General features: G+C 43.1%; 1 protein-coding gene across 6 annotated transcripts in view; it reads right to left on the bottom strand.

Annotated features, from left to right (window-relative positions):
* The window catches only part of WWOX (WW domain containing oxidoreductase), a 1,124,793-nt gene that overhangs the window by 816,963 nt on the left and 289,210 nt on the right, over positions 1-18,620 (bottom strand). For all 6 annotated transcript variants that reach the window (XR_010583895.2, XM_005592616.4, XM_074026754.1 and 3 more), the window contains one exon: positions 9,855-9,943. Coding sequence is in view for 5 of the 6 variants with exons in the window: in XM_005592616.4 (XP_005592673.3) it covers positions 9,855-9,943 (89 nt within the window). In the remaining variant the exon portion in view is untranslated. The remainder of the gene's footprint in view (positions 1-9,854; positions 9,944-18,620) is intronic.

The following is an 18,620-nucleotide window of genomic DNA, read 5'->3' as shown; positions in this document are numbered from 1 at the left end:
AATAAAGTTTTATTCAGACACAGCCACACCCAGTTACTTCTGTGTTGTCTCAGGTTACTTTTATATTACAATAGTCTCATGTAACACTCAACAATGTATTCAACAATGATAGTTGCCACAAAGACCGTCTGGCTGATAAGAGCAAAAATATTTACTATCTGATTCTTTGCAGAAAAACTTTGCCGATGAATGTCTAGTCCAGTGCTTTACATAATCATTATTTAACACCAGCAATAATTAACATTCTTTTCTATAGCTAAAGGCAGGACACCAGCTTGCATATGCACTGGTGGGACTGTGAGGAGTAGGAAAAGACAACCACGGGGTAATTTTTATCTACCCTCCAAAGCGTGGTTTTTCCTCTTTCTCGAAGGGAAGGTTTTTCGTCTTCAATTTCCCTATATCAGTTTGATTTCATGAAACATGATAGTGATAGTTAAACCTAAGATTCTGTTGGGAAATCAAAAATGTTTATTCTGTGAACATTGGTGTGGTTAATTCAATACATTTTCATTTATGTCTTGGCAGTGATAACTTTTAATATGGCAAAAGGGCTCACTGAGATTTTTTTTTTCCCAACAAATGTCATGCTAAGTGACCCCTAATTAATGTAATAATTATTCTCTCCATCAGGGGTGGGGTTTTGAAGGTTGGCATCATAAAAAGTTATCAAAAAACTGCTAAGCATCACAACTGCTGCAAGAAAGAAATAAGGTACAGGAGATATGAGAAGGCATAAGCTTTATTTCCAATGTCTAGCCAAGTTCCTGGCACTGTTGTGAGTGCTGAATAAATGATGAGGCGAGGGAAAAAAAAGTTTTTAAGGAGGGGAGAAAGGAAGCAGATGAAGTGGTCTGGTGTGCCACTGTGCTTAAGGATTCCTAGTATTTGCAGTGTGTGCTGGTGTACCTCACTTATCCATAGCAGGCTGCTTTTACAGCAACTCATCTGAAAAAGATGCCTAAAATCAAGAGGAACAGACATAGTCATGTCAAACAAAATGGAATCTAAGCACTCACTCCAAAAGAAAACTGTGAAGCATCCTCGGGTCCATGGTTTTCCATCAGTGTAAATCAAGAATAACAAAAGAGCAGAAAAAAAAAATACTCAGTAGAGTAATGAAGTACTTTATGATCCTCAGTGGAACATCACTACAGTAACAATAAATTCTCTTGGCTCTTGTCGCCCTAGAGCTTGCAGGCAATGTGAAGTTCATTTCCCTTCTTCTCTTGGTTGCCAGGCATTGCAGAGATCATTCCTGGACCCAATTTTTCTTTCTTACTTCTCTTCCCTCTTTCTTCCCTTCTCTTTCTTTTTCCTTTTCAAGATAGGTTCTGGCTCTGTTGCCCAGGCTGAAGTGCAGTAGCATGATCACGGTACCGTCCACCACGCTGGCTCAAGTGATCCTTCCTGCTCAGCCTCCCAAGCACCTGGGACTACAGGCATGCACCACCACACCCAACTAATTTCTATAATTTTTGTAGACAGAAGGTTTTGCCAAGTTACCGAGGCTGGTCTCAAACTCCTGAGCTCAAGCAACCTGCCTGCCTTGGTCTCCCAAAGTGCTGGGATAACAGGCATGAGCCACCACATCTGTCGTCTCATTTTAAACTATTGTGAAAGCCCTTATGAGACCCACACTTCCTCTCTGAGCACATCTATCCCCTTTTCCTGTTTAATTAGCTTTCTTATTTCTATCTTAAGCTCTATATATTCTTGGAAACCTTTCTTAGATCATTTTAGGATCAACATGAGAAACAAATGCATATTACCAATAGTCCCAGGCTCCATAAAGTGAGATGTGTCTGGTAATTTCATGCATTCTGGCTATTTTCAATAATCAACAACCTGCAAAGCACTGTGCAAATCCACATTACACAGACTTGGAAAGTGAGGCTGAGATTTTCAGTAGTTTGCCCAAAGCGACACAGCCATTAAGTGGTAGAGCTGAAAGTTTCAGTTGACCCCCAACACCCATGTTCTTTACAGTACTCCAGGACATATAGGTCCTTGCCCAGGACCTATACGATGGCCCCCGGCCAATCTGGCCCATTGTCTGTTTTGTAAAGTTTTATTGGAACACTGCCATGATCATCCATTTGCATGCTATCTATGGCTGCTTTCAGGCTACCATGGCAGAAGCAAGCAGTTGCAATAGAGATCTTAATAGCTTGAAAATTCTAAAATGTTTACTCTCTGGCCTCTTACAAAAAGTTTACCTACCTCTGCCCTTTATGGTCCTACTTTGATGTTTTGGGAAAGAGAGTGTATCATCTATTTCAGAAATATTTTTCAAAGTATTATATAAAAAGATTGAATGCTGAAAAAGTTTCAGAAGGCAAAAATTTACTTAGGAGGGAAGCATGCTTCTTCCCTGATGTTTCTAGATACACTAAGTATTTCACAGCATGATTTCTTAATGCCTTAGGATGGAAAACGTATGGGACACAAAAAATTTAACTTGTAGGCTTTTCAAAATTTTCCTTAAAAAATCATAATTAAGAGCTAGATTTAGAGCATTCATTACAGCAAAAAACTGCCTTTGTTTTTCTTTTCTTTGGGTTTTCATACTGTGTAGAGAAGCAAAGCAACGTGATCTTCTGTTAGGCAAACCAAAAATGGATTTCTCATGTTGAGCCAAGAGTAATGCAGATATGTTGGCTAAAACATTATTCTTAAAACTGAGCTAGGGAGAAAAAGAAAGATTAATATGTAATTTACACGTTGGTCTTCAGGGTAATTTATCCCACAAAATTTGGAATTTATTTATAATTTATAGCCCACCCACTTCCATAGATGGATTTCACACAGCAAAATTTGGAATATGAATCCAAGAATATCATATCTGGGATTAGTAGATTCAACTTCTGAAAGTAATTTAGCAGGAAATGAAAATAAATAACCTTGTTAAAGATTTTTTTTTTCCTCTCAAATGTTTAAGAAGTAAAGCAAGGATAGAAAACCGTTATTTTAACCTTTTTTTAAATTAAAAAAACACCACTGTTCTATATTATCTTCCAAGTGAGACACAGCTTAAGTATAATTTCTTTAAATTATACTGGAGACAGAAAGTTCAGAAAAGACATAAAAATCCATGATCAAAAATGCAGTTCTAAAAACGTTTGGACTTGGGTATTTTAATATGAATTTCTTATCAATTCCAGGAAGAATCAAAACCGTTGGTCAGTATTATACAAGCTGACCGGTAACTGAAAACTAAGTAATAAATATCTCAGGGGATGTCACCAACTTTTTAAGTTCCAGGACTGCAATTCAGTTGTCTATTTTATCAGGCACATATGGAACTATAAACCATTTTTTGAAAAATTTTGTAATACACATACAGGGTCTCACGATGTTGCCCAGGCTGGTCTCACATTTCTGAGCTCAAGCAATGCTCCCACCTTGGCCTCCCATAGTGTTGGGATTATAGGCATGAACCACTCTGCCCAGCCATAAACCATTTTTTGAAGAAGAAAAAGTATTACAGATTACTTCTCTCTAGGAGCTGTTAACTCTTCTAGGCCCTGGTGAAAATATGAACTTTTCAGTAAACTAAGCAGCTACCACTAGGAAGGAAAATGTGCAAAGCCACCATAAAAACATACTGTTGTTTATCAGTCCATTACACAAAACCCCAATATTTGGTCTGAGTGATTAGAAAGGGACCCAGCTCTTCATACTCCTATGGACACCACTGCTGCCAGGCAGTGGGAAGTCTGGCTCCTCTCCAGGGATGCAGTTTAAACAAAAATATCCCTCCCAAGCCAGTTTGGGTGGAACTTACCACAGGCTTTGGTTTGGAACTTTCCAGTAATGCCCAAAATAATTCGACCCGAGACACACTGGCCAATGACCGCCGCTAACTCTAAGGAGAACTATCTGGAAGGAGGCTGAGGCTTCCTGGGCTGACCACCCAGAAAACTGAGTAGAGAGTAACAGAATCAATGAATGAAAACAGGAGTGGGTAAACAGAGAGTGGACAGAGGAGTGAGGAGGTCAGGACGTGCCGGGCCTGAGGAAAACTGGCTTTGGCGATCGGGCCTGCGTGTCCTCTTGGACGATTACACCACTGCCTCTGAAGTCTTCTTACGAAAACATTAAACACCAAGTTGATTGAGTCTCTTGAGTTATCTACCCTTTCACAGGAAACTCAGGAGACAGAAGAGTGTGTTACAAGATACCACAGAGATACAATCATCAAAGTACAAACTGCAGAAATTTCTAGAGCAGAGGTTTCCAAATGTGTTGGCACCAGGGCCTGGTTTTCTGGAAGACAATTTTTCCGCAGACTCACAGGAGTGCGGTGGTTTTGAGACAATTCAAGCACATGACATTTATTGTGTACTTTATTTCTACTATTATGATGTTGTAATATATACTGAAATAGTTATCTAACTCACCATCATGTACAATCAGTGGGAGCCCTGAGCTTGTTTTCCTGGAACTAGATGATCCCATCTTGAAGGTGATGGGAGACAGTGACAGATCATCAGGCATTAGATTCTCATAAGGAGCACGCAACCCGGATCCCTCGCATGTGCAGCTCACAATAGGCTTCGTGCTCCTATGAGACTAATGCTGTTGCTGACCTGACAGGAGGCGGCGCTGAGGCAGTAATGAGAGTCACAGAGAGTGGCTCTAAGCACAGATGCAGCTTCATTTGCTCGCCCACCACTTACTCCCTGCCATGCCACCCAGTTCCTAACAGGCCACGGTTCCGCTATTGGTTTGTGGCCTAGAGGTCGGGGACCCCTGCTCTAGAGAACACCCTGGTCCCTTAAATATGTTGCATTAAAAGAAATACTTTTAAGGAAAACAAAAAGAAGAGAAAACCTGAAGATTAAAAATGCATCGACCTTATTTGAATCCTGATTCAAACTAAACTAAGAGAAAGACGGAGGCAGGAAAAGAGGCGGGACAATAGAAATATTTGTTTTACATTGTTTTTTAGCCACTAAATTTTGGAGCCATTTGAGACAGAGTCTCACTCTGTCCCCCAGGCTGGAGGACAGTGGCACGATCTCGGTTCACTGCAACCTCTGCCCACCCCAGAGTTCATCCAATCCCCGTGCCTCAGTAGCTGGGACTTCAGGTATGCATCACCATGCCCGGCTAATTTTTGTGTTTTTAGTACAGGTGGGGTTTCACCCATGTTGGCCAGGTCGGTCTCGAACTCCTGGCCTCAAGCGATCCACCCGCCGCAGCCTCCCCAAGCGCTGGGATTACACAGGTGAGCCACCGTGCCCAGCCGGAGTAATTTCTTACACGGTAATACATAACCAATACAGAAACCCACACTGAAAATTCTATGACTGAAGTGTGAGAAGTAACAAAAAGTCATTTTGCATTCAGACAGATTTGGGTTCAAATTCTGGATCTTCTACTTGCTCAAGTTGACAAAGTGTCTTGGGCTCTCTGCACTGCAACCTAGTAATTTGTAAAGTAGGGATAATCATGGTTAAGCATCCAGAATTCTTACAACAAATTAAAGACAGAATACATGTATATAAGAGCTTAGTACATTGCCTTGCACAAAACTAACAAGTTGGCTAGCAGCTATTGTTTACACAATCATGGTTATGGTTAGGAGGGCTCCCTCTACAATAGCCTCCTTTGCACCCTCTCCTCCCAGCACCCAGAATAAAAAGAAGATATCTAGGAACAGGCTGATCCCCATCTCCTGCAAAAGGCAGATGGAGGATGGTTCCACAGTACAATGAGCCACTCTTCTCACCCGTGTTTGTACGAAGCATCTGTTTCTACCTTTTCTGCTCTAAGACTACACAATATGCTGCCTATCCCAGTGTGGAGAAACACTTGAGCTGGAGCATGGACCGAGGGAGTACACACAGGAACTCAGAGCCTGATAATACTCTGGTGTGATCGCATACAGGCTTTGAAACGGTATATTAAATAAGAGCACCCACATGGAATTTAAATTTAAGGGTTTTTTTTTTCCTCTCCACAATGCAACGGCGCGAAAAGAGATTGGTTCTGAACTGGCAGCCTTTCTTTCATTTGTCATTATGTTTTACACACAAGGAAATTTTAATGTCTGAAGATGGGGGGTGATAAGAATAGAGTTACATGTGTTTCTTTGGCAGCCTAGTCACCAGCACTTAAATTCACTTCTGACAGTTCTCAGAATCGAAAGACCTGCAAGTACTAAACTGTCATCTGCCTGTCCATGACAGATTTCACTTTGGCAGCATTTCAAAAGTAAAATCTCTCGCTTTCTTTATGCATATTTTCACCACCACTATATTTCTCCAAGCCATGTAAAATCCTGTACTCTCGTGGGACAGACACAAAGAGGTTTGTGCTACAGAGAGCTCTAACAGGAAAATCACCCTTGTTTCTCAACCTAGAAGTATTTTCTAAAAACTGAAAGTCCTGTACTAAAATCTGGGATTAGGGCAAAAATGGGTGAGAGTTTCCTCCAAGATTTTGAGGTGGCTGATTACAAAAGGCACTTCAACTTGATGATTTCCCAACTACTTAATGGTTAAAACCTAATGGTCCAGTTGAGACGTGGAAGACGATCCTATTATGTAACAGTTGGCTCACTTCAGCAAAGCTGCTCACTTCCAACACGTTCTGACAGAGGAACTGGAGCAAGTCATTCAGTGGCAGTGAATGTGAGATCTCGCATGCTATCAGGGAAAGAACAAGAGGCAGACTGGAGTGAAATACCATGCCTGTCACCTCACGTGCAAAGTGACCCTGCAAAAGACCCTCACACTCTCTGGGTCTATTTCTATCGCATTTAAAATGAAAGACAGGGCCGGGCACAGTGGCTCATGCCTGTAATTCCAGCAGTTTGGGAGGCCGAGGCAGATGGACCACTTGACGTCAGGAGTTGACTAGCCAGGCCAACAAGGTGAAACCTCATCTCTACAGAAAATACAAAAATTAGCTGTTTGTGGTGGCATGCACCTGTAATCCCAGCTACTCTGGAGGATGAGGCATGAGAATCGCTTGAACCCGGGGGCCAGAGGTTGCAGTGAACAGAGATTGCACCAGTGCACTTCAGCCTGGGCAACAGAGCAAGACCCTGTCTCAAAATATAAATAAAAAATAAAATGAAAGACAGTACAATATGGTGGTCAAGTTGGAGCCCTGGAGAGGCTAAATCATCCCCTCTAACTACATCCCACATGCCTTGGATAAATTATATATCCTCTCTAGCCTCACTTTCCTTATCTGTATAGTAGAGATATTAATAGCATCTACTCCCAAGGATTGCTTTGAGAACTGAATCACAACATACATGCAAATTATTTTCCACGTATGGCTCATCATAAGCCCTCAGTAAATGAGCTGCTACCTCTGCTGTTCTTGTCATCATCATTCCCTCCCAAACCACCACAGACAGATGAGTTTGAGGAGTCAGCCGTCCATCATAGATGACAACTGAGGTGATAGCTTGTGTGGGGTTACTGTGGCTTCCAGGACCACCACTCTCTTCCCAGAGCCCAGAAGAATGCCTGGGGCTTTAGAGGTGCTCCTCAAATGTGTGTGAAGTGAAGGAGCAGGTGGATAAATGAATGATGAAGCAATCAGAGAACAAATGTCTTGAACGCTAGTATTACAGCCTGTTGAGGTGCCTCTTGATAGTTCTGGCAAGGGGTGGCAGCTGCTAACAGCCAAGCACTGCAAAGGACACAGACAGGAAGTCTCTCTCAGATCTGGCTGGCTGGGGGATGTCATTTCACTGTTACTACAAGACACCTTGGGGTCTGCACTTAGGGGATGTTGCAACTCTCACTAAGACTCTGACTCTAATGTAGACCTCAAGGACTTGGGACAGTTGCTAACTCCAGCAACAGCCTTAGAGAGTCAACTTTTTTTTTTGAAACAGAATTTTGCTCTTGTCACCCAGGCTAGACAGCACGGTTCAACCTCGGCTCACTGCAACCTCCACCTCCTGGGTTCAAGCAATTCTCCTGCCTCAGCCTCCCAAGTAGCTGGCATTATAAGCATGTGCCTCCACGCCCGGCTAATTTTGTATTTTTAGTAGAGATGGGGTTTCATCATGTTGCCTAGGCTGGTCTCGAACTCCTGACCTCAGGTGATCCACCCACCTCGGCCTCTCAAAATGCTAAGATTACAGGCGTAAGCCACCACAACAGGTTGAATACAAACTTTTTTTTTTTTTTTTTTTTGAGAGAGAGTCTCACTCTGTCACCAGGCTGGAGTGCAGTGGCGCCATGTCGGCTCACTGCAACCTCTGACTCCCAGGTTCAAGCGATTCTCCTGCCTTAGCCTCCCAAGTAGCTAGGACTAAAGGTGTGCACCACTACACCCAGCTAACTTGTTTTATCTTTAGTACAGAAGGGGTTTCACCATGTTGGCCAGGATGGTCTTGATCTCTTGACCTCGTGATCCTCCCGCCTTGGTCTGCTAAAGTGCTGGGATAACAGGCACGAGACACTGGACCCAGCTGAGAGCAAACTTTTTAAGTCTAACAAAGTAGAGTGGCTGGGCGTGGTGGCTCATGTCTGTAATCCCAGCACTTTGGGAGGTCGAGGCGGGTGGATCACCTGAGGTCCGGAGTTCAAGACCAGTCTGACCAATATAGTGAAACCCTATCTCTACTAAAAATACAAAAATTAGCAGGCCATGGTGGCAGGCACCTGTAGTCCCAGACACTCAGGAGGCTGGGACAGGAAAATCGCTTGAGCCCGGAGCGAGATGTTGCAGTGAGGCGAGATCGTGTCCAACCTGGGTGACAGAGCGATGCAAAGAGGATTGGATACTAGACAAAAGCGTGGGGTCAGCTCCCCACAGGGCCATTTGAATATCTGGTTTAAGATCCCTTCCCTCACATCCTTCATCTGCTTGGAACACTGTAGAACTAACGTTCCCAACAGAGCCTAGCAAAGCCAAAGGCAGCTTGTCATTTACGAGAGCTCTCCACGTTCAGTGGCTCTGGTGCCTCTTGTGTAATTATCTTATCCTTGGCACCACCTGTGCTATTATTCACTTAATCCTCATGTTTGAATCAAGTCACTGAAAAAAAACAAATGAAGTTCTTTATTAATGAAATTCAAACCTCTATGTTAAATGAGAAACCAGGATTGCCTGCCCTAAATATGAGTAAAAATAAACACTTGGAAACAAAGTATTGTAATTATTGTAGCTTGCCATGATCGCTTTCCTTAGCTCAGGGTTTCAGGGTTTGAGGCCTCCTGTCTGTCTCTCTGTCTCCCCACCCGCTTCCGCTTCTCTCCCTCTCTCCTACAACCTTCTCTGTTAGAAAGGGATGCTAGCATATGATAGCATCAAAATATGCTAGGCCCTAACTAAGGCTTTCTCCAATTGGAATTTTGAAAGACTGAAAATAATGAAAAAAAAAAAATGAATGTGAGTCCATGTTTTTTGGAATCACGTCCATGTACCACATCAAATCACCGAAGGTTTTAGAAACTGGAGGTCTTTTGGGTGCTTGGATTGTAAACATCCCAGCCATACTAGATAACTGAATTTACTTGGTCCTGAATAGAATTAAAATATACTCTTACTTGATTCTGAAACGCACTGCAAAAATCTTATAATCAGGATGCATCTTACAATTGCCAAGCTTTTATTAGCCACTTTTACTAGTGCTTTAATAGCGTCTTCTCCTTTTGTATCTGGGAAGCCGTTATTAGATTGATGACACATCTCATAATGAGGGTGACTGTGAGTCAAGAAAATATGGTTCACCTTAACAGGGCCAATATAAATGAGCCTCCGGTTTGGACGCCAAGACAACGCAACAGCTTTGCGTTCTCCCAATTGTGTTCATCTGATAAAGACATTACAATAGCAAGAAATTATGATCTATAACCCTCCACTGGAGCACTCACACATTCTTGGCCTTGAATGCTTCAGCAAAATGTTGCACGCTACGGAGCAGAGCGAGGTCCAGGGCCATTGCTTCTACCTTGGCTTTATGCTGGAATGAGAGAAAATAAAAAGAAATGATAAATAACAGCAAGTTTAGTTCATGGTATCAAGTTACAGTAAATGTGTTATGGAACATGTCGGAATTCCCCTGTTTAATATAAGACGCCCAGAGAGAATATAAATCATAGGAATGAATGGAAGAACAGGGCTTTTACTGCCAAGTTCGGGGAGGATGTGAGGCTGGGATTCTGCTAAACCTACAGGCTGTGGGGGCGGAGTGGGGGAGCATGGGTTGTGCTGTGTTTCAGCCGCACAAAAGAGTTTGCAGAGGGGCTTTGGGCTAACATTATCTCCTCTCAATCTGCATGCTAAAAAGCTGTAAGGAGGGGAACACACGACAAGGCCTGGATCATGGAAAGATGCAATGGACAATGTCTTAATTTCAAAAGCTGCCATCCAGGTTGTGAAATATCTCCACTAAACCTGCATCAAAAAAGCAAAGACAACTCCTTTATATAAAGTACAAAAGCAGAAAGACTCGTTTATACCAATAGACTGACGGACTGAGATCTCAAAGAGAGCCCTGACTTAGTAAACCCAGAAAACTCTATCAGTAGGTGGAGTACATGCTGGTGATACGAATACTAACGGTAATAATGGCTACTGTGTATTCAGGGCCTGCCGGGGGCTGGGCATTTACATACCATCTCACTTCAGGCTCCTAACAACTCAAAGACAATGTTCTCTCCATTTGACAAGGCAGCATCTTACAAGAGATCACAGAGACAAGAAGTTGAGTACAAGAACTGACCCCCAGTCAGTCTGATGCCAAAGCCCAAGTTCCCTCCTGGCAAGAAAGCAGGAGAACTGCAGAGGTCAGGATTTGAAGCAATGGAGTTCCGTTGGCCATGTTCTTCATGGCATCATTCTGCAAGGACAGATCTCCGGGTTGCCCCTCCCACTGGCCTTGTGTGTAGGGGCCACTCCAAACTTTTAAATCTGGGTGCGCTTCGGAGTGCGAGATTCAATACTATCACTTCTTAGACCTAGCTCCTTGAAAGGACAAAAAGCCACCTGCCTATTCAAGTAAGAAGAATCCTGTAAAACAAATTGTTGACTTGGGACTTCTAGTCTAGACTGTGATGTTTAACTAAGATTAAGGAGGATAACATGATACCTATAAGGCTATGAAGGGGGATGCAAATGGCACTGCTGAGAACATCCTCTACCCTAAAGTGTCCTGTTCAGGGATGGACAGGAGTTGGGATGAGATGTGCAGTGTATTTGCAGCCGGTTTATCTTGGCCGCCAAGTCCTGGGCTCTAACCCAAGTCCTAAGCTTTGAGCTGTGAACAGCAGGCAGCGACGGCTGGAAAACACACTCACTCTGGACCATTTCACAGTGCTGAGTCTCAGTTTCCTTATCTGTAAAAGATGACTATTACTATCTTTACAAACCTAGGAGCAGATCACACGTTCATAAGCACCTAACATCCTGTCCGGAAGAGAAGCTGTCTAATTAATTTAACTAGCAGAGATGACGTCTCTTGTGCCAAAGTCTTGCCCTGATGCCACTCGGCAAGAAATGGCAGTCTGCGTGCGCTTTAGTCCAGCACAGTGGATAGACGGATGGCAGTGATGTCCAAAGATCCCCCCTGAAGGCCACATCAGACCAGATTACTGAGGTAGGGATCCTGAAGAATCCAAGTCATGCCTGCTAACAAAGCCCTGTTGTTGTTTTTCTTGTTTTTTTGTTTTGTTGTTGTTTTTTGTTTTTTGTTTTTTTTTGAGATGGACTCTCACTCTGTTGCCCAGGCTGGAGTGTAGTGGTGTGATCTTGGCTCACTGCCACCTCCCCCTCCTGGGTTCAAGTGATTCTCCTGCCTCAGCCTCCCGAGTAGCTGGGACTACAGATGCACGCCACTACATGCAGCTAACTTTTATATTTTTAGTAGAGATGCAGTTTCACCATGTTGACCAGGATGGTCTCAATCTCTTAACCTCCTGATCCACCCACCCCGGCCTCCCAAAATGCTGGGATTACAGGAGTGAGCCACCACACCCGGCACAAAGCCCAGTTTTAAGTAAAGGTGGTAGAAAGTGATTAAATTATGTGTCCAAACCCCAACAGCACATCAGTGGCAGGAGCAAATTGGCCAACACAGATTTAAATTCCTGGTGTTGGGGAATAGTGGCAGACGCCCAAATGTGTAGATTTTGGAAAGAGGAGGGGAAACATGAACCTGATCTAGGAAAAGGGGAAAATGCCAACACAGGGGTTGCTGGTTTCGTAAGTTCAGGGAATAATAGAGCTGGAGAGTCTGCTGTAAGGTGAGGACACGTCCCTCCTTCTATAAAGAGGCAAACCGCCACCAAGAAGCCCTTGAGTGAAGGGCTTGAGTGAAAGCCCTTGAGTGAAGTCACACCCTGTGGAAGGTGTGAGCCCCAAATAAGGAGCTGAACCCCACAAGCTGTCTGAGTAACTCATATTTATCTGATGATTAAACATTTTTTCAAAGTGTAAAATGTGGCAATATCCCCCACCAAGATGAGGGGTATCATAAACACAACTAGCTGACATTCAGAGTCAGCAAACAAAGTAACCTTTCATCCTCATCCTCAGTCCTCTGGTCCCCGCCTCCTTTTACTTGGAGCATGACACTCACTGCCACGTGCAGAATCTTACAGAAATGTGAATGTATCACAAGAGGAAAGGCAGCCATTCATTATGTTGTGGAGGGGGTGGTAAAGAAATGGTTCTGCTCAGCCAAGCCCCCAGGGAAAACCCCAAGGGATCTGCAGGCTACAGATTATAAAAATGCATGTCTGTATTTCCCCCATAAAACAGGAAGAACATTCCCAGATGGTGACCCCACAGCAGTATTTCAACAAAAATGATAGCACAGCCAACTAGCCCATACAGTCTTCCCTATAAGTAACTTACAACTGCTAAGTTTCCTTTTTGTTCTCCCGCTTCCCTTCAAAATAAAGCACAGAGCTGCCACTACCAATAAGAAGAAAATGATAACATATGCCTCCAAGGGAAAAGGGGGTCACAAGCCATCAAGTAGTTCAACAGACTAATCCACAAGCTGTGGGTTACTAGGCTCCTGGGGATAGTGACTCAAGTACACGCACTGTTATTCCGGTAATTCTCTTACCTTAGGTATCAGGTTTCCCATTTCTGCTACCAATCCTGAGAAATGGAGAGAAACTGGAGGCAATACAGTAAGTCCAGGGGATGGAAAATGCAGCTTTTAAATTAGGGTGTGTGTATGTGTTTATGGGTGTGTTGGGGGTTTGCACTTCCGATTGTCTAACAAACTAAGTAGCTTTATCGAAATATTTGTAGTGGGACATGCTCTAAATAAGAAGGTAGTGGCTGACAGATTACAAACGGAACCCATTTTTGAGGGGTGAACTGCTGTTAGACGAGGACAAGAGACTCGATCTGCCAAGGTGAGATTTCTTGCCAGGTCTGGCAGTGAATCTGCAACTGACAACAATTCACTTTCTTGGTTTAACTCATGATCTTTTTGTTGTTAACTTTTATTTGAAACTAATTATAAATTCACAAAACATGACCAAACTGGTAAAGAGAACACCCCTACACCCATCATCCAGCTTCCCCCATATATACATCTTACATACACACAATGCATTGGCAAAACCTGAAAATCAACATCAGCACAACGTAATTTACTAGACCACAGTCATTATTGGGATGTCACCTGATGTGGTTTGGCTCCATGTCCCTACCCAAATCTCATGTTAAATTGTAATCCCCAATATTGGAGGTGGGCCTGGTGGGAGGTGACTGGATCATGGGACTGGTTAAAAACAGTTTAGTGTCATCCCTCCCACCCCCTTCCCATGCTGTCTTGTCATCAAGTTTGCCTAAGATCCGCTTGTTTACAAGAGTGGATCACCTTCCCCTACTTCTTCTCCCACTCCCGCTAAGATGTGCCTGCTTCCTCTTCGCCTTCTGTCATGATTGGAAGTTTCCTGAGGCCTATCCAGAAGTAAAACATGAACACAGAACAATGAGCCAATTAAACCTGTTTTCTTTATAAATTACACAGTCTCAGGTATGTTTACGTAGTAGTGTGAGAACGAACAAATACAAGTTGAGATGCATTTGTTTGCTGTACCTTTGTGCATAATTCTAAGACATGTTATCACATGTATGGATTCATAAAACCATCACCACATACAAGACACAGAACTGTTTCATCACCACCAAGCAAACCATGACTTTCATTAACACGTGTTAGAATTAGCACTTGCCATCTAGAACATCAAAAGTTCAGGCCTTATTCGGTCAGAGCCTGCCGTCTTCATCGGCAATATAAACCCTTTAGTACATCACAGTGGCCAGTAAGATACGGTCTGAATTCCTTAGCATGGCTCACAAGATCCTCTAAATCAATCAGGATGTGCTTCAGTAAGGAACAACCCCCAAATCTCCATTACTTACAACAACCCAGAATTATGACTTGCTCACACTTCACAATCATTGTAGGTCAGTGGGCCCAGCTCACCGTGGCCAGCCAGGGCCCAGGTAGACGGAGCCTCTGTTGTCTGTAACACTGACAGCCTCCATGGCATGTGGAAGGCAATGTGGTGAGCTGCACGTGGCATCTCAAAGACTTCCACTTAATAGTGATGGATGCTGCTTCTGCTCCCATTTCCTTGACAAAGTCACGTGGCTGGGCCTAGCTTCTAGAAGGTACATGCTATGTGTCCAGAAAGAGGAGAAATAAAAATACACAGTGAGGAATAGCAACAACTAACTCAGTCCATGACTTGGTCCCTGTCTACCTCTCTGGGCTTGTTTCAGGCCAACTCCTAATTCAAAAAGTCACAAAGACACATGAATATAGGCCATATAAAAAAGCATCTAAAACATAACTGGCTGCGCATAGCGGTATGCACCTGCTACTCAGGAGGCTGGGGCAAGAGGATCACTTGAAGTTGTGAGGTCGAGGCTGCTGTGAGACATGATCACGCCACTGCACTCCAGCCTGGGCAACAGAGCAAGACTGTCAGAGTGAAAAAGGAAAAGAAAGAAAATACCACCACCATAAAATAAACTGATAGTTTTCCATATATCCCTCCTTCCTTCCAACCTATATGTCTATCCATCTATCTTCCCACCTACCTATCCATTCATCCATCCCTCTAATCATCCATCCTCCCACGTTTGTTTAACCAGAAGACATTCATTCTGAGATCACTGAATCTTGAAATGCTGTAAAATGGCTCTCAAAATTTTCCTTCCCCAAATCCTCATTCTTCCTTCTGATCACACCAGTACAAGTTTATCTCAGGCAAAACAGAAATGTTAATGTATTTTAAATTATGTATACAGACTCTACAACTCATCATTTTAAAACAGAGCCGCACAGGTGCCATCCCACATGTGAAGCATCAGGCAACTTCGAGGTATCCCAGAAGCCCACCTGCTCCCAACACCCAGGGCTCAGCCAGAAAGACATAATCAGATAACCCAGGTACATGTCTCCCATTTCTCTCGGATACAGGGACGCTCATCAGTAGCACAGTTCACTGACACCTTAATACAGCAAGTCTTCTTCATATAGCAAGTCTTCTTCATCTATTCTTTATTAACTTCTAAAATCTGTCTTAGTGACTCACGAGTCTGTAAGTGTGGAATCAAAGGGGTTTTCTGTTGTTATGCAACAGTGATCTCTAGTATCATTTTATGACTATAAATTAGCCATGTGTGACTCTGATGTGATACTGCCTGAAACCAAAGCAACCATATGGGGAGTGTGTGGTATTTAAACAGAGAAATGGGGAGATATTGTTATTGGCAGCAAAGACACCAGAGCCAGGCTGCCCTGGAACCACAGCCCAGCATGGCCAAGGCACTGGCAACGTGACTTCAGGGAAGCTACTGGAAGGTTCTGGGCTTCAGTTGCCTTAGTTATGAATGAGCATAATAGTATTGCCTTGTATGGTTACAGTGAAGATTAGATAGAGTGAATATAAGGTATGAGCCACACAATGGGCTCTCAATATATGCTATTATCGTTATTTTGAAGGCCATGGCTAAAACGTGATGCCCATTGTGTTCCAGTAATAATGCATAGTACTAACTGTGGGTCTCCCTTGTTTTCTTTTTTCAGGGGGTGGTTTGGGGCTGGGCAAGTTACTGCTTCTTGTGTATTTAGTTTGCTCCTCTGTGAAGTGGGAGTAAGAACAGCACCTGCCTTAGGTTGGGAAGTGAGGCAATGTAACTAAAGCACTTGGAGCAGAACATGATATCTGAACAGGAGTTCATAACTCTAGATCCTTATATTGTGATTGCGTACTGTTTTATCATTGTGATCATCACAACGCATAAGATGTGGTGGTGACTATCCATAAAGAGCGCAATGCTTCACTCCTCACGGATAGGGCTGAATGGGTCATCATGGGCCGATGATAAAAGTGACCTCAAAACAATGACCACTTCAGTCCTTGCCCCACAGCAGTTCTATATCCCTATAGCAACTTTGCAGGGTGCAGTCATTATCATCCACCTATTTCACAGATGGAGAAGCTGAGATTCAAAAGCCTCATGCACAGCTGCATCAAGATAGTAACTGCAAAGCCATGATTCACCCCAACGCAATATTTCAATAATTATTCCATATTCCATTATGTCTACACAATGTACCTGTCCTCTCATCCCCCAACCCTCCTTACCCCTTGGAAGCCCTCATGGCAGCTGCGACAAAAACCAGGGAAAACCATCAGATCTGTAACTGCCTCATGCTGTCCTGATCTCGGTAACCTGGTAGGCCAGGTATGCTTCTCTCATTTCCCTTGGATACAGGGGCACTCATTAGTAGCACAGTCAGTGGACACCAAGTCCCAAATAAGGGAGACAACCTTCACAGGACTAAATTCATTTATCCATTAACACTGCCTGTAAAGGGAAACGTGTTTTCCACAGATTCAATCTCCATTTTCTTTTTTCCTCTCCATCATTCCAACACTTCAAAGGCAATGTCTCATACCTACATTATGCTTACCAACAATGGGAGGAGAAAAAACATCTCAAGGCAATAGGCCTTTAGAACACAGGATAGGAACAACTCCAATGATCATACCTAGTTTTCAAGACCACAAATTATTACTTTACAGTCATCGTCAATTATAAATTGCCTAGGAATCAGCTGGGAGGGTATCAATGAGTTCGCGCTCCTATCCCATTTCTCGCCATAGTGAACCGAAGTAGTTGGTCTGCGGCCCAAGCTATTGGGTCTTAGGGAGCATGCTTCAAAATACTCCCATCTCGTGCATGTGGGCCTTGCATTCTCCACTTACCTCCAATGAAAGAATCCCTGGCACACACGTTTGGCACATCTAGCAACACAAAGCAGCAGTTCTTTGTTATGCTGTGTTGAAAGCATCATCACTATGTGGGTCAAATAAAGGAACACATCTGCACAGTGGCTGGAGAAGGAAGATACCCAGGTACACTAGATGGCTGTGCTGAGCCTGGCCTCCATTATACCCGGAGGAAATTCTCTTTTAGCTGGGGGACTCGTCATATGCAACTGCAGAGGCAAGGGTTGCTGTTTACAGGGAATTAGCTATTTTTGTGATCTCACTTCAAGGTATCCATCGATGCTGATTGGATGGCTATGTATCTACCCCTCCCTTACAAATATGGAAAAACTTATTTCCAGAATCTCATTTAAAAAGCTCTCATTTGCATGTATTTATTGATCATAAAAGCAACAAAAATAATAAGCGCCTATGACATGCTTGTTTTCATTTTATAGTAATAGCAAGTATCTTTTGAAGCATCTATAATTTTCCCTATTTTACAGATGACAAAACAGAGGCTGAGTGACGTTAAAGTGGCAAAGCTAGTAAGACACAGATATGCGTTTCCAACTCAGACGTGGCTGTTTCCAATGCTTGTGTCGTCACAAGATTGCCACACTGAGCTGTTCCCCCATCGTCATATTCTTCAACACATAACACCGGGAAGCTCTGAAGAAATTAACATCATCTATATATTCTTATTTGTGTCTGTTTTATATCATATTTATTTTACCCACTTAGAATTTACAAGAGAAGTGTTACTGCCGAACGAGAAAATGTAAGCACGGCAATAATCTACACTCAGAGCTTATTGCTAATGGCATCCTGCAAATTCTAATCCAATGGGCCTTAATTGCATTATGCTGATGTCTCTCATCCTTCCGCTTTACATACTCTCGGTCCTGATTTTATGTTCTAAAACCTTAAACAGGAGCTGTCACATTTACAGCAGCAAGAGACACTGGCGTTGAGCATAGTATTGACATGACATTATTCACTGAACTACAGGAGAGATCTAACTCAACTGGTTTAATAATTCATCAATATCGTATGCGGGACTTCATAACACTAATTCCTCTAGTATTATTTAAGCGATGGTAATGGTTGCGATGGGTGACATCTTCACTGGAAAATGTATGGGGACACAGTTGACTAGTGATTCTTGTATGTCTTAGTCAAACCTGAATCAAGATCGTGTGCCAGTCTGATGTGGAGTTTGACCCACCTTTGCCAAGTCTAAAGATGAAAAGTGTGCCCTCACAAATGTTCTTCCTGATAGGATTCGCAGGAAAGGGCAGTTTGAGAGTCTCTTCCCTGGCTTGACACATTCTATCACTTTGCTTTTAATAAACAAACACTCTTGGAGAGGATTCCACATTTTAA

This window comes from Macaca fascicularis, chromosome 20, assembly GCF_037993035.2.
Source record: "Macaca fascicularis isolate 582-1 chromosome 20, T2T-MFA8v1.1".
NCBI lineage: Eukaryota > Metazoa > Chordata > Mammalia > Primates > Cercopithecidae > Macaca > Macaca fascicularis.
The sequence above is the reverse complement of the archived record's forward strand: the minus strand, read 5'-3'. Positions and strand labels throughout refer to the sequence as shown.